Genomic DNA, 15,300 nt, shown 5'->3' on the forward strand with positions numbered 1-15,300 from the left:
AAGAAGGTGGGAAATGAATGGAGAGTTTATACAGGGCTGCGCTCACATGGGGGTTGTTCAGCATGAATATTCAATACGCACCTGAGAATAAACTATTGTGCTCCCATTTCGGCACAATTCATCTGGGTGAATTCAGACAGGCAAATGGAAAACGCAAACAGACACACAAGCCTAACACATAAACGCACGTAAATGATGAGCTCCATGACAAAAAAAGGGAACTAGTCCACGAACGTTATGCGTCAATATGTAATATTTGCAAAGTGCCATGTGAGGTTTTGATAGTGGAGCTACTGTAGCACATTTCTTAAGTGTGTTGTCAATGAATTTTAACTATGCGTTTGCTTCACAGGAGGTAGAGAGTCCTGTGCACACAACAATAGGCTACATCTACAGGACAATAAAACACAGGAATTAAATTAGGGAAGTTTATTTCAAGCATGATTCGCAATAATAATCCCCCACAATACATCAGTAATTAAAGACTTAAACCCAGCAGTCGTATTTAAGCATGTTCCATGTCTGCAGTAATGCCAGCACTGCTGCAATTAGAGCGATAATCATATCGCCTCAATAACCCCATTTACACTACTGAGAATATTTCAACCATTCGGGGAAATTTGTAAATTTGATTTCCTTTTATTCCCTCTCATGGGGAAATTCCCTTTTCTGTATTTAACCATGCATTGGTTCACACAGAAGACTGCACATATGGAGCAGTGGTGGCCGTTTGGGAGGCACCTCAGCTATTAGGGTCTCAAACCTGTGACCTTACGTACACAAAGCTACGTCTCTAACCACAGCTCTCCTGTAGTGTTCTGAAGTCCTTGTTAAAGAGCAATTCAAGCCAAGAATGGGGGATACCCCTGTATTCTAAATAGCTTCAAAGCTGAATCTAAGGTTTCAATTGTGACTAAAGATAGTCACACAGTCTAACATCTGCATTACTGTAAATGGCAGATCAGTCAAATAGGAGCCTCCATTTATTATTAACGTCACATTATAGCTTAAACTAGAGGATGCAAAAAAAAAAGAAAAAAGAAAAAACAACACAAAACATACACGATAAGCCTGGATGTTGATTCTTCAAAGTTGGCGCTAGAAGCTCCTGAAGTGGAAACACGAGACTGTTTTGTGCCAAAACAAGAAGTGCACTGTGCACTCCACCCACACTGAAGCAAGCAGATTTGTTTTAAGTGACAATGCTACAACAAATGCTACAACAAATATGCTACGACATAGGAGCAAAAGCCTGCGTGTAAAACGAAAAAAACAAAACAAAAAAAAAACCACTCCACAGTCGTGTTTGTACGACTGCTGGCTTCGTGCCTGCGCAAAACCAGAGGCCTTCATGTGAGTAAAATTTGCAAATACTAACTGTTTCTATAATGGAGTTCAAACTCATCATAAAGCTTATGAATCTTTCATTATAAGTTATGCCAAATTAGGATCTTGGCACCCAGGGTTGAGTGTGGTGCTTGATTAGGATCAAGCATGCAGCCACACTGAAGAGCGTGTTATAAAGTCTGTTTTAAATGTCTATATCAGAGGCCGCGGCCCATTCACGATTCTGTGTCTGCCGTTCTTTCCCATTCCCACTGATGTGTCGGCTAGTCTGCTTTTTTTTTTTCCAGGGGATCTGCCGCCATGTTGAGAAGCTCACTAAAGGATGCATTCAACTTTTCCCTTAAAGGTCATGGTCAAAGAATGAATGACTCACACTCAGCTCTTCACACCTCCGGGTCTTTAAGATACTTTTTTTAAACAGCAGATCAAGCAGATTTCTCGCAGCTTTTCATGTTCCTCCTCTTTAAAGCTGAAGATCAATACTGCACAACCAACGTTTGGAAGATGAGTGCTTCGCAGCTGGCTTTGAACACACAGTCATCATTATCTCCCCTTTCCCCACTTATCGGAGTTTCTTTTCTGTGCATGTAGAGAAAAAGGCAGAGGAAAACAACTGCTGTTTACTCACTGATTCCTGGCTCTTGTCCTTTGCATCATACACAGTAAGCTTGACTAGTGTCTCTGGGCTAGCAGGATGCTCTGAGGGGAAGGTCATCCCCGTCAGAAACAGCGGGTCTTTGTTGGCCTGTCGGAGAGAGGGACAACACAGAAACAGGGTGAGCTGTGGCAAACTGAGTGTCTCAGTGCGTGCACACGTGTGTACGCTCATGCACATTAGTCCTGCAGCACACATGTCCACAAAAATGCAGGAAGCCAAAGGGGGGAAAAAAAAAAAAAAAAAAAGAAGAAGGGAGGGAGACTCGGTTGTGTAAATGAGCCAGCAGCTGGTCTCAGTCTGTCCTCTTCCTCCTCCCGGCGCTTCTCCCCGGTCCTCTCGCCTCCCCTGCTGCCTCTCCTGGGCACGAAAACTGGAGGAGATAGAGCCCCCCCCCCTCCTTCTACCTGGAGCTGTGGCATAGCTACACTCTCAGCTCAGGCCGTAGCTCAGGACCAACAAACACTGGCAGGTGAGGTGGCAGTAAGTATCCGCCTGGCAGCGGGACTAAACACACCCGAAGGCTGGCATTAGTTCGCGTTTGATCAATACCTCCCAGAAATCGCAGCGCCCAGTCGCCACCTTTGACTTCTACGGGGCTTGTTTTTTCCGTGGCCTTGAGAGACTTCTGCTTTCATTCCCCTGGAGAATGCCAACCTAACAAGGGTGTTTGCTTTAAATCTAAAAATACCGGCAGTGACAGCACAGCGAGGAAGTTCATATCAACTCCACAAATGAAAAGAGTGATTGCTGACAAGCAGTATCACGAGATGAAGCGTGTCACGGTCCAGATGCTTCGTCAGGACACCGATAACACTGTTAGATATGGGTGTCATAGGAGCAGAGTTGGTGTAGGAATCTTTCTTTTAGTAGAACCATGATCAAATAAAATTAATAAAACACAAAATGGAAAGAGTTTTCATTTGGATAACAATCTCTAATTGTTTATTTCTGCATATAATTTGCAGATTTGTCTTGATCTTGATCTAGATCAACACTTTAAGGTGTGGCATCCTGAGAGGACCATAAACCGTTTCAGTCACCTCTCCCACAGTCGACTTTAATCCTAAGTGGGCAAAGTGAACCCAAAACAAACTCTTGTCTGTGCGTGCACAGTCCGCAATGATTTCCACTACAAATAAAATGTAATACTCCAGGAGCTGAGGGGGCCTTCCTGTGAAGACTCGAGAAGCCTTGAGCCACTTATTGTTGTCTTTGTGAGGCGATTCAAAGCAGTTTGTGTTTACACCGGGGGGTTCCTCTTCCGCCGCTGTGCTCTGATGGGCGTCTCTAGAACGCAACCCTCGGGGACCTTGTGGGGACAGATTGGGGAGTGGTAATGAGGCCGACACAGACAGACTGGCAGACATGCTCGTAACGCATGGTCACACCCTCGGTCAAAAACAGAAATAAGAACGGAGCATATAGTTAAAATAACTGTCAGGACATGGTGAATATCCTGACGCGGGCATTACCCCCCCATGAGAAGAATTCACACATTAAAAGGAGCACGTAAAGCCTCAGGTTGTGTTACATGTAAATCAGCAGCCAAAATACTTTTGGTATTTAGTCAGTTATAGAGGGTGTGCACGTGACATCACAGCAAGAGAAGTCTCCATGGTTACGGCCTGAGTAGGCAAAAAGTGACAGTTGAGCGTGGAGATTCGCAGCATTAGTTTGAATCATAGGCTTTAATAGAGTCTAAATTGTAAAGTTAATTAAAAAAAAAAGAAAAAAAAAAAGGGTGAAGCGTGTGACTGACTGTACCAACAGATTTGAAAAGCAGTCGGAGATGTATTTCTACAGATATCTCCCGAAATCTCCCCAAAGCGAGAAGTAAATGGATCGCTGCATTACTGAGAAACAACTGGAATCCAGGCACAGAAACCAGGTGTTGTGGTTCACATTAAATAGCAGGTAATATTAATTTAGGCTGTGTTTTTTAATGAAGTCATACCTTAAGTTACTTCTTGTGTTCTGAGGGCTGTCGGATAAGTTTGTGGATGTTCTAGCATAGTTGTGGCCGACAGTAACTATTTCAGTTCCAACAATAAATAGCAATAAAACAATAAATGGAATATTTGCGATCACTCCTCCTCATCTTTTAAACATCTGGTCGGACGCTACAGGCTATGGCTAACGTTACTTCTCAGTAAAGCTCTTAGCATTAGCGTCTAATTTCTAACTTTAACCGAAACTTTTCCAAATCCATACTAGTTCGTATGGATCATTATCGAGTCCAGTCGTCATTAATTTGATCAGATAATCCATATTTTTCCTGGACTGCTGTATTTACTGATACATTGCACCAGGTTTTTGCCACTCAGGGAGGAGGGGCGTGAGGCCCCAGGCGGCAGTGACGTCAGTGACCCTCTAATGGGTCTACCTCTCCCTACAAGGAGAGTAGTTGTTGGAAGGAAATCAGCATTGAGTAAAAGAACAACCCTTGCACATTGACTCAAAATCATCAATTTGACAATCTACCAATGTGTCGAGAGAGGATGTTGATATGACGTGTAACGGGGGGCCTCCAGGGTGGTGCGGTTGCGTGGTACGCGCCACAACCAGTAAACCACCGGATGCCTCTGTGCGTCTCTTATTAATGTGCTGATAAAGGTTTGTGGTAAGCGTTTCCATTAATAGCTACAACTTGCCAACACGAGTGCTAATGATTCACCTGAAAAAAAAAAAAAAAAACTCTTCTAAAATATAAACACTGAATGAACACGTCACCCACCAAGCACCAGGCTGCAAAAGCAGCAAACTGAACACACAGAAAACCCGAATCCCATGTTGAAATACGCTCCTCTCACACGAAGAGGGGGCACACGGACCCGCCGCCTCGCCGCACCACTAACCCCGCCGCTCCTCCAGAAATCTTCCATGGGCTGACAGAGGGGAAATAAAACAAGTCTATTACTTGCGATTTCAGCTCCTCCAGACGTAGGAATACTAAGTCCTGACGCCTGGTGCCATTTAACCGCTGATCCGTGAAGCTGTGCGGTTTGTGTGGACTAACATCGAGCGCACGCCGCCCGCCTGATTCAGCACAGCGGGCGCGCACACACACGGCAGAAGCAAACGCAAAAAAAAAAAAAACAACGTGATATTATCAGTACTGTACGCTGACAAAAAGACAGACAGAGCCGTTATGCTCGAGAATGTGCAGGTACACGCGGGCGCACACGTAACCCCTCACACCTCCCTCGCTGGCGCACTGAATGGGCCTCATTCAGACTCACCAGCGTGTTCAGGAGCCTCGGCCGCCGCTGAATCTTCTTGGAGCCGCTGACGGGCGGCTGAGATGAGCCGCAGTGGTAAGCCTGTCTCCGTTTACACAGTCTGTCATACAAGTGGTCAGCATATGCTGTGGGAGACAGCTGCCCCTCTGTTGTCTTTTTGTCCGTTTCGGTAGCAAACCTCAGTGGAATGAGCAATTTGGGCCATTAAGAGGGTGTGTGTGTTTGTGCGATTGGGTTCAGGGGGAAGTGTTCTGGCTTGAGTCATCCTACCATGGTGGGGTCGCTGCTTCTCCCTCCCTTGACCACTCATAATTGTATACACACACAAACACACACACACACACACACAGACTAGACTTTTTGGACTTGTTCCAGGCAAGGGGGTCTTTGCTCGACTAGCATGACATCAAAGGCCGTTTTATCCCCCGGCTTTTGCGTGACGTCAAATCCCCTCGAGTACCACCACTCCTGGACCCACTGCCCATGTTTTCCGAATGGGATTTTTTTCCCCCTATGCACACATAATATAGTCTGCCAGAAAAAAACGCAGCGGTTTCCATACCGATTTCCCGCAGCTCTCGTGTCATGCTAAACTTCCACGGGAAGGGAAGCGCGGGCACGTCGAGGCGCTAACAAGGCAGCGCTCGATAAGAGATTTCAAGCATTTCGTGTCGGCCACTTCAAATGCGTTTTGTCCGAGTTGTTTCCTATTACACTTAAAAGAGATTTAGAAGGCTTTAGATTTTCTACTTAAACTGTCACTGGCCCTTTCTGTCTCACCAACAGTAGATTAAGACACAGTGCACAAACCGAGACTTGTGTGGAAACAAAGAGGATCAGCCTGTTGTGGAAACATGGTGCCGTGTCCCACTTTCATACCATTGAGTATTAATGATGCGCTTATGTTAATAGCGCGCTGTTTGAACAATTAGCGAACGAGAATTGATCCCACTTGATTGTTTTGTAATAATAAGAATCAATACAAAGGCAGCACCAATGAGCGTCTGTTTCTTTATGTTTAACAAAGAAATAATAAACATTAATATAGTTCAGTATTCATTCTGATTATACTTTTAAATAGGCATAAACTCACTTATTAAAAGAAATAACAACACATAAATGTGCTCTCAGTGACTGGTAGTCGCACACACGGCAGCGTCTAGTCTCCAGACTTTACTCAGACTGGTATAAAAATAAATAAATAAATAAATAAACAAACACACGCCGAGCCAGTGGCAGCTCTGCGAAGCCGCTGATGAGTGAGGTCAGAGGAGAATGGCGAGAACTCGCCGGGGCCCGACAGGAAGGCTATTGATAACCAGTCTTTACAAAGTTGCAGCGAGGAGGGAAGCGCCTAAGAATGCACGGCATGTCCAACCTTGATGGGCGACAGCAGCACAAGGCCGCGCCAGGTTCCCGTCCCGTCAGAGCCAAGAGGAGAAATCTGCAGCGGGCACAGGCTCACCAAAAACAGGACAGCTCGAAAGCCTGGAGCGTGGTGCCATGAATCTCAATTTCTGCTGAGGCCCGCGGCAGGGCCAGCGACGCCACAGCGCCGCGGATCCAACCGGGATGCGTCCAAACTAAATAATAGACGCGACGCAAACGTGATCCAAACCTGAAAGGCTACTTCTGCGCTCGTGTATTATCAACCTGGACCAGAATCCTAGAGGATTGTTTTCAGTTGAATTCAAAGCATGTGCCCCCTATAAACCGCTCAGTGAGTATACTTTATTTTGCCACTTTTGCATTTAGACAAGCAGTTAGATTTTAGGTTAGTGTAAAGTGCTTCTATTTGACTAAACCTCTTGAGTTAATAACACCCAGAGAGATCAGTGGTTTAATGTAGAGAACTGTAGATCCAAAATGACTAAAAGCCTTTAAAAGTCTTTGTTTCTCACAGTTCATGGGGTCTAGAAAAGGTTATGTAGCAGCTGGCAGGTCCCTTCCTACATGAAACTCCTTCATCACGTACAGACACGGATTCCTGATAAGAGCCGTGAATCTTTCCGGGCGGCCGAGCCCACCAGCGTCCAGCATAGCTGCCAGCAGCTGTTGAGAGCAGCCATCCTGGGAATGTGACAACAGGAGAAACACAAGTGGCAGTCGGACAGCCTCGGAGGCTACACACGTACACTCGGGCTTCCCCGGGAACACGCAGATAAAACACAAACACACACACATGACGGGGCCCTGCTTTGGTCACACAGGTTAATGAACATCTGCCGCTGCGCATGTTTGATAGCGGCGTGAGAATGGGAAACCCCGCTGGTTATCCGTGTCCTGACAAGTGTCCTCTGTTCCTCTAAATGCTCTAAAACTTCAGTAAAAAAAAATAAAAAAATAAAATAAAGCATTTTAAAGAAGTGTTGTGCTACTTCTGAGTCAAACTAGCATTAACAGCAGTAATCTGGTTGATCAGATTTCTGTGGGAAGTGCTAAACCTACTGATTTAAAGGATGTTCCTTTTCATTAAACTATTCCAACCAATAAAATGAGTACATGACAGCAAACTCCGAAGACTCTCTGGATCTTAGACTCTCTGGTAAGGTTGCAAAGCCCCCCCTTTTAAAAGAGGCGCATAAAACCGCGCTCGATGTGCACATACCCTGTTTTTGTGGAGTCGAAAGCAGTCCATATCCTCAGATCTGTCTCCAAATCCCGAACATTACAGCCATGAAATCAAAACTCCAGCGGCACTCAGTGTCTGCAGAGCTGGCTGAGCCAGCATACAGTATCCTACCACATCCTGTGTCTCCACACACACAGGCACACATACGCCGCTGTTCCCCTCACTGAGGGGAAAAGCAGTTGGAATCAGTCTTTGAAAGAGACGGTTATGTTAATTTAGGTTTAGTGGATTAGGAGGGGAAAAAAAAAAAAAAAAAGTGTCTCCTTTTTATTCGTCTGGAAACTTTCCCCTCGTATGACGAAGGAGAAAGGGAAAACAAATGGTGTGTGTGTGTGTGCGTTGGTTGGTTTGTGCACATGCGTGCAGGCGGGTGTTCCAGGGTGGGACGGGGGGCAGCTGTTGCTCACTCGTGCGACTGTCGCCCTGGCAACGGCGCTGTCACTGGGTAATAAAGGAAGAATTTAAGGAGGTCAAAGAGGACGAAAACTCTCTCTCACTGTATGTGTGACCCAAACACAATCGGACCAACAAACACATATCGTACACGTATACACCGAGAGCTACACACCAACTCGTGTGGCTGTCATGTCTCAGCTGTCACAGGAAATAGAAGGTTAACGCTCATTGTCTGTTCCAGTCCGGTGAGTCAGATTGGGGGGGAGGGCAGGGCGGGCGGGAGGGGTTGAGAAAAAGGAGGGCAGACAGAGATGGACAGAACACCAACCAAGACCCAGTGACCCAGAGACACAGCAAAACAACTAACATCAAAGGTCGGAGAGAGTCAGAGAGAGAGTGTGTGTGTGTGTGTGTGTGTGTGTGTGTGTGTGGTGCCTTACCTCAACTATTTCTGTGCAGGCGAGAGACAAGAGGTGCTGCTTGTGGGGATCTATGACAGCCACCTGGACCAAAGCGTTGGGCTTCCTGTCTGCGCCTGAGGCCACCAGATCATTACAGCCTGCACAGGGGGACGACACAAAAAAAACAAAACAGAGGAGGGATAAGAAGCAGCCACGAGGAGCAGCGGATGATTCTTTAAGATGCACACGTAAGTGACACGAATCACACACAACGCCGGGTCATGTATAAATGAGGGGGAAGAAAATGGCCGAGGCGGCTTTATAATACCCTCCTGTCAGATTAGGAGTCACATGCTAAAGGACTGAAGAGCTGCATCGCCACTAATGGACGAATTAGCTGAGTTAAATGAACCGTGCGCGCAGAGGCCTCCGCCACAAGACGGAACGCGCGTTCGGAGGAATAAATAAAAATGTATACAGGGAGATATCAAACTGCTGCCTCAGCAGTGGATTAAAAAAGGCAGCCAGAGAGCCCAAGCCCCTCTGGCAGTGAGATATCGGTTTTATTAGGGCTTTCATTTCCGACTTCAGAAGCAGCTTGTCACTCAGGAGCTCTGGCTTCCAAGGACGTGAGGCGTTCGCTCCCCACGATTCCTGTGCAGGAAACCTGGTTATGATCTGAAACTCCCGACAAGGGAGAAAAAACCAAACCAGGAACAGACCGAATCCATCTTGCATTGGCGCTGTAATAACGACTGCACTAAGAAATTCCTGTAATTTCTTTGCTATTGAGAGATGTGAAGTAGTTGCAGTGAAGTCAGACAGCACTAAAACCAAGTTGTTGTTTTTTTTGTTTTTTTTTTTTCCCTGAGCCTTTCAACACATTATGTGCGGCCTTGAGTAGGAAAAATGCTCCTTTCTGTGGTTAGAGATTTTTAGGAACATTGAATAAAAGACAGACAAAGTGTCTCTTGTGTTCACATCTGCTTCACACGAAAAGGCCCATAAAGCATCCAGCTCGATAGAGTAACTCGAACCATATGTCCCTGAATATATGTATTAATTAGCATTTGTATGCGCTTGAGTAGAGTAATGACACATTTCTGTTCTGAAACCACTCTGGACCTCATCCAGACCTTGCATTTTATCCATCCGGTGCAGTTCTGGCATGTAAACAGCTATCGATCTGCTCTCAGTGCCCAGTCAGTTTCACACATTACTCTGCACAAAAAAATAAATAAATAAAGTCTGGATAATATCAGTCAGTGGGTGTAACTCCATTAAAAAAATATAACACGGGCACAAGAGTCTTCCTTTCTCCGGGCAAGTTTGAATGTAATGTTTAAGCAACTTAACAACAAGTGGAGATGAAAGGGATCCTGACAGGAGGCTTTTTAAAAGGAGAGCAACAACTAAGCTGCTGAAATGAGCGAATGGTTCAGTAACTGGTATCCTGGCCACATTCTCCATATGATAACATGGTCTTGATCTTTTCTCACATGCCCTTGGCAAGCGCTTTCATTAATGGACAAGGGTCAACGTGGACACTCTGATTGGACCCCACAGGACAATCAGCTCATAGTGACAACACCTGGAGTCTCTCAGTGTTTGGTTCGTTACAATGTGGCCCTCTTCATGGTCCATGCAGCATATTTTATGAGCGTCTTTCTTCAGAGTACAGAATGTGTGCGGCCGTCAGCCAGAGTGCTTCTGTCCTGAAAATCTTTCAGCTTTTCAGAAAAGGCGCTGGTGTCATCGCGGTCGCTCCTTCTCTGGCAACAAACCACATGGGTGGGACTCGTCGCCCCGGTAACCAAGAAAACCAAGAAGTTCTGGTCGTATCGGACTAAGGCCTGAGCTGTGGCGTGAGAGAAACGGCCAAAACAAAGACAAAGGAGTCGACTGGCCAGACGCTTAATGCCGACTGTCGTCATAGAAACAGAAAGTAACCCATCACGTAGCAGCACTTTTTTTTTTTTTTGATGAAGCGGTGAAAGACGATGTGGACACACGCCCTCACTTGCTGCCTAATATATCCCGCTCCCTGACAGGTGCCGTTGCAACCAGATCATCAGTATTAATCATTTGTCTTGCGGGTGATTTTAATGATGTGGCTAATCGGTGTGCAGACTTTCCTATTTGCAGGTTAGGGACGGTTTATCTGTCTACTTGACGGATTAGGTGAGACGTGTTAAAAAGACACGGTAAAGTGTTTCCTTTCAAATGTGAAACTGTTCAAACCCATCCCACCGCTGCCTTTGACGACAGCGAGCTGCAGCGATTGTCCCGGGCCTTTTGAAGAACAGCAACACAAACAAAGCTGGCGTTTAATGAGAATTTGTCACTTGTCTGCAGAAAAACAAAGCGAGAAGAAAATTAAAGTCTTGTTTGTAATCTCCGACTTCGCCATTCCTTTTCAACCCCTTTTATGTGAAACTGAACACGATGGATCAAATACAGCAGAGGAATATTTGCTTGAAGTGTGACTGGCAGGGTATAAAATATTAAAAGTATATGGATAGCTGTGTGAAATTCTGCTGTTTTTCACAGAAAATAACTATTGTAAAAGAAAGCCTTATGAATCTTGGATTTAAGGAGAGAAGTTTTCAAGTGCTCTAGGTGCGTCTGCTTGAAACTTTCCAAGTGTGTAAAAAAAAAAAAAATAAATCAATTGTCAGACAACTCGAGAGATTTGCAAAATCTCCCAAACTGGCCTTCTTGCAGCTGGACTAGTAATAATAATAGCTGGCTTACTGTGAGGTTTTCCCACTAGACTAGACGTCCAGATAAAAAGATAATAAATCTTCTGCTTTACTAACCTATAATTTAACTTCTAACTCTGGTTTCTTCTGTATTCCGTGAAGTGTACTTGGAATTATTTTTATTTCACTGCAGTTTTTAGAATTGATTTATCGTTCTGTACCAAGCTCACAATGTTCAGTATTCAAATGGGGCCTAAATCAGGGGACTTCAATGTTTTTCAGGCTAAGGACCCTCAAACTGATAGAGAGATTAAGTAGGGACCCCCCACCTACTATATGTGTTCTATATTAAACTTGGCTTAGTGTTATTTATTACATTATTATTAACATTTTCACTATTAAGCTAGCCCTTATCAATTTACTAAAATACGTTGGATCCATGTTAATGTGTGTTTAAAGAACTTATATATAAAATGTCTTATCAACCAAAGATTTTGGGACCCCCCCCTGCAGTGTCTCCACGGACCCTCTAGGGGTCGCAGACCCACTGTTAAGGACATATGGCTTAAACAAAAGTCGCATTTATCCCTGTGGATGTTTTTTTCCACTAAATTATAAAAACAAACAAACAAAAAACAGGTATTAATACAAAGAATTTCAGCTGAAGAAAGTCATGCACTTGGGAGGTCTTTCATGTACGGCATCTCCTCCAAAAGACTATGAATGAAACACAAAGCGAACAAATAGAAATGGAGGCAATGTCACATACAGTAAAAAAACAAACAAACATGATTAAATAAAAGCCATGTATCCTGTATTAAAACTATACAACAAGTCAAGACATCACACGTGGACACAAAATTAGTGATAACAATATTTTCTTTTTGTTGAAATGGCCCAATGCCCACGGCAGATATGGAGTCTGAAAGGAGTGTGTCATGGATTCTGATAAACACAGCCTTTCACTTACATTTAATCTTGTGACATGAAGTGAAACCGACCTTCGATTCCATTAGACTAAATTACATTTACTAATTCATTCAGTTCTCTGGGGCATGTCTCATCATGAGACCTACTTAAGTGTATTCAAAGTACAACATCTCATTTTGTGACGTTAAATCGAAAAAGTTCTTTATTTGGGGCAGTTAACAACTCTCCCCGTCTCTCTCCACATTCTTGCTCTTCGTCTGGGTTTTGCCTGAGAACCGGTTAAAGAGTCTTGAAGTGAGGGCTCCGGCCGCAGCAGGGGAGCACAAAGTGATTCATGAAGAGAGGCATTTGGTCTGAATCGATGGTATGCAGGCGTTACAAGGCAAACGTAAAAAATAGGTATTACTGAGACTATCTGCTACTGAACAAGAGGGGAAACATACAGCTCTGTTAACAAAAAAAAGGACAAGGACTGATGGAGACATAATGTAGGGACCCCCTACCTACTATATGTGTTCTATGTTAAACGTGTTACTTATAAATATATATCATTATTATGACTAAATCTAATCCAACGAGGAAAAGCATAACAACCACTGCTGTGGTCGTCACTCTTGCAATCAGACCAGCTTGATGGCAAAAACATGCCAACAGGACCTCAAACATAACTTGAATTGAAAGAGAAAGTTTATCCATGTCAAGACCTTTGGTAAGTGCAACCTAAATTAGACAGTCTGTCACTTAAAAGCTTCCTGAACTGCTTTTTATATTATTTTTTTTCTACGCACATTCAACAAATAGTTCTACCGACTTAAGGAGCAAAGAAGACAAATGAAAAAGTAGGATGACAATGGCTTCCAACTGAGAGAATCCCGAAAAGTAAAACAAATAAAAAAACTAAACCGACAGATCGCGCAACATGCTCAGGAAGCGAGGCGATAGTCTCTGCCATCGTGGGGGAATTAAGCGAAACAGAGGGCTGAACTTTAACGCAGCTCTAAACCGCTACAACATAGTGTGTCAATAAAACTGAAGCAGAATAAGCAGCTCCTCTTACAGCGCATACGGATCATAAACAATGAGAAGTCAGCTGATGTTGTTAACATTAACACTCATTGGGGTGGTTTCACCAGAACGTTACAGGGAGGTGCACTTTGAATCGTGCACATATCAAACAGGAACTGTGAATACTGACACACTCTGCAGAAAATGTGAAGCTTATACTCCAGGAAGGAAAGCATTTCACTTGGAAGAGGTGGGCCCAGACCAACGTCCAGGTTTAATGCTGACATGGGGTGACCTCGTTCATTGGTGCTAAATCCTCTGATGTTGCACAATCTGTGGCCATCATGCACGGCATCCTCCAAGGATATTATAACCTGTGGGCCCACTTCTCCTTTTGCGACTCACTAATTTACACAATGACGGTGATGTACCCGCCTGTCACGTTCTGATTTTGTCACTGGGCGGCCTGTCAGACCGTGTCATTGTAGAAGCAGAACAAAGTTTTTGTCTACTCCAATAAGAGAACAATCTCTGACGACTGTTGATGAAAGAGCATAGGTGAATTAGCGCTACGTCATGTCGGGAAAATTGCACCTATCGGGGAATGCATGTGTGACTGTGTTTATATACAGCTTGTACAGCAATACCCCACACAATCTATGGTTGTCGTCACGTCGTGAATTGATGTTTGCATGTCACTCGTGCATATTTTCAGTCTCTGAAGACGTGGACAGTTCCTACTGTCACCCACTCTTATAGGCGTCGTAAGGAGCATGCTACAGCACTTCCCCTCTTCTTTTACGTGCGTGACTCAATCAGACACCTACATCTGTCCAATGCTACAGTATGATTCGATCCATTCCACACACTGGCCCGGCTCTGTTGCCCAAGCAGCTGGACACTAAAAACACTTTTCACACTGTAAAGAATCCTGCGAGTGGGATCCTGTAATGCATCTCGACTGCACCTGCTAAGACAAGACAGAAAAACATGCCAAGCCCTGTGAAGTAAAATTAAGTGGCATTGATCTGTACAACCACGTTTTGCCACAAACTCAGAGGGAAGTACCGACAGAGAATAAATGAAACATGGATAAGGCAGACGTGACCTGGAGTTGTAATTTCTTTATGTACTGCATGTGGTTGAATAGAACTCCTGCATCATCTGCCTTCCTTGCAATGTTAAAGCAGGGTAGTCTTTAATTGAATTTTTATAATAAATTTTTTTTAAATAAGAAGAAATACAAAATGAAGAAAATGTCATGTTGCAACTGAATTAACTTGACATGAGGCAAGGGTAGTTCAGTAACTCTGGAAACACTGGTAACAATCAGCTATAAATTGCTGATGTTATGATCAAATGTGAAATGCAAGTAAAGCTTTTGGGCTAAAACTGCACATCTGCCAGGCAGAAAAGCAAGGCAAACACACTGCAAAGGGCCTGCGGGAAGGTTCAGCTGACGTAGGAGGGGTGCTGCGTCATTCCACTGTGCTTCCACTGTACCAATCGATCGAGGCGCGGGAGCTCATGCTGAACGTAAATGCAGAAGCGCTGATGGGCGTTACACATGCACAGTTACAACAGAGGTAGCAGTTCTTCTAAAAACGCTCAAAAATAAAACTCTTGTGCTCTACTGTATTTTTCTGCTATTTTTATTTACAGTGTGCGGCCACAACTTGTAAAATATGAAATCAAAAAAAAGATGCAACGTGCCAGAAATCCATTCAGTCTTTCTTTCACATCTCTCACAATACAGCTGCTGTGGCAGGATTTCAAATCTAAACTAAGTGGAACACCAAAACGAGGCTTAATATATAGAGTGAGAGTGAGAGATCTGCAAAACCCAAACGACCGACTTGGTAAAAAGCAGCAGCGGATACACTTTGGGTAATGGCTTGAAAGATGGTAAGATTCAGCCTCTTACTCCCTGTGCAGATGTTGCTGAGAAAAGGCTATAAGTCAGGTTGTTGACTGTCTTGTAGTGTAGCAG

The 15,300-nt window shown here is 44.3% G+C and overlaps 1 protein-coding gene across 4 annotated transcripts in view; it reads right to left on the reverse strand.

Annotated features, from left to right (window-relative positions):
• Positions 1-15,300, reverse strand: part of inpp4b (inositol polyphosphate-4-phosphatase type II B) — a 139,518-nt gene that overhangs the window by 106,686 nt on the left and 17,532 nt on the right. For 2 of the 4 annotated variants that reach the window (XM_047577916.1, XM_047577915.1), the window contains exons 3-4: positions 8,713-8,831; positions 1,976-2,092 (exon numbers count right to left, since the gene is read on the reverse strand). In XM_047577916.1, the coding sequence (XP_047433872.1) occupies positions 1,976-2,092; positions 8,713-8,831 (236 nt within the window). Of the gene's footprint in view, positions 1-1,975; positions 2,093-5,244; positions 5,416-7,852; positions 8,032-8,712; positions 8,832-15,300 lie in introns of those variants that run through there. The other 2 variants (XM_047577917.1, XM_047577918.1) reach the window with 2 other exon arrangements.

This window comes from Mugil cephalus, chromosome 2 (assembly GCF_022458985.1).
Source record: "Mugil cephalus isolate CIBA_MC_2020 chromosome 2, CIBA_Mcephalus_1.1, whole genome shotgun sequence".
NCBI lineage: Eukaryota > Metazoa > Chordata > Actinopteri > Mugiliformes > Mugilidae > Mugil > Mugil cephalus.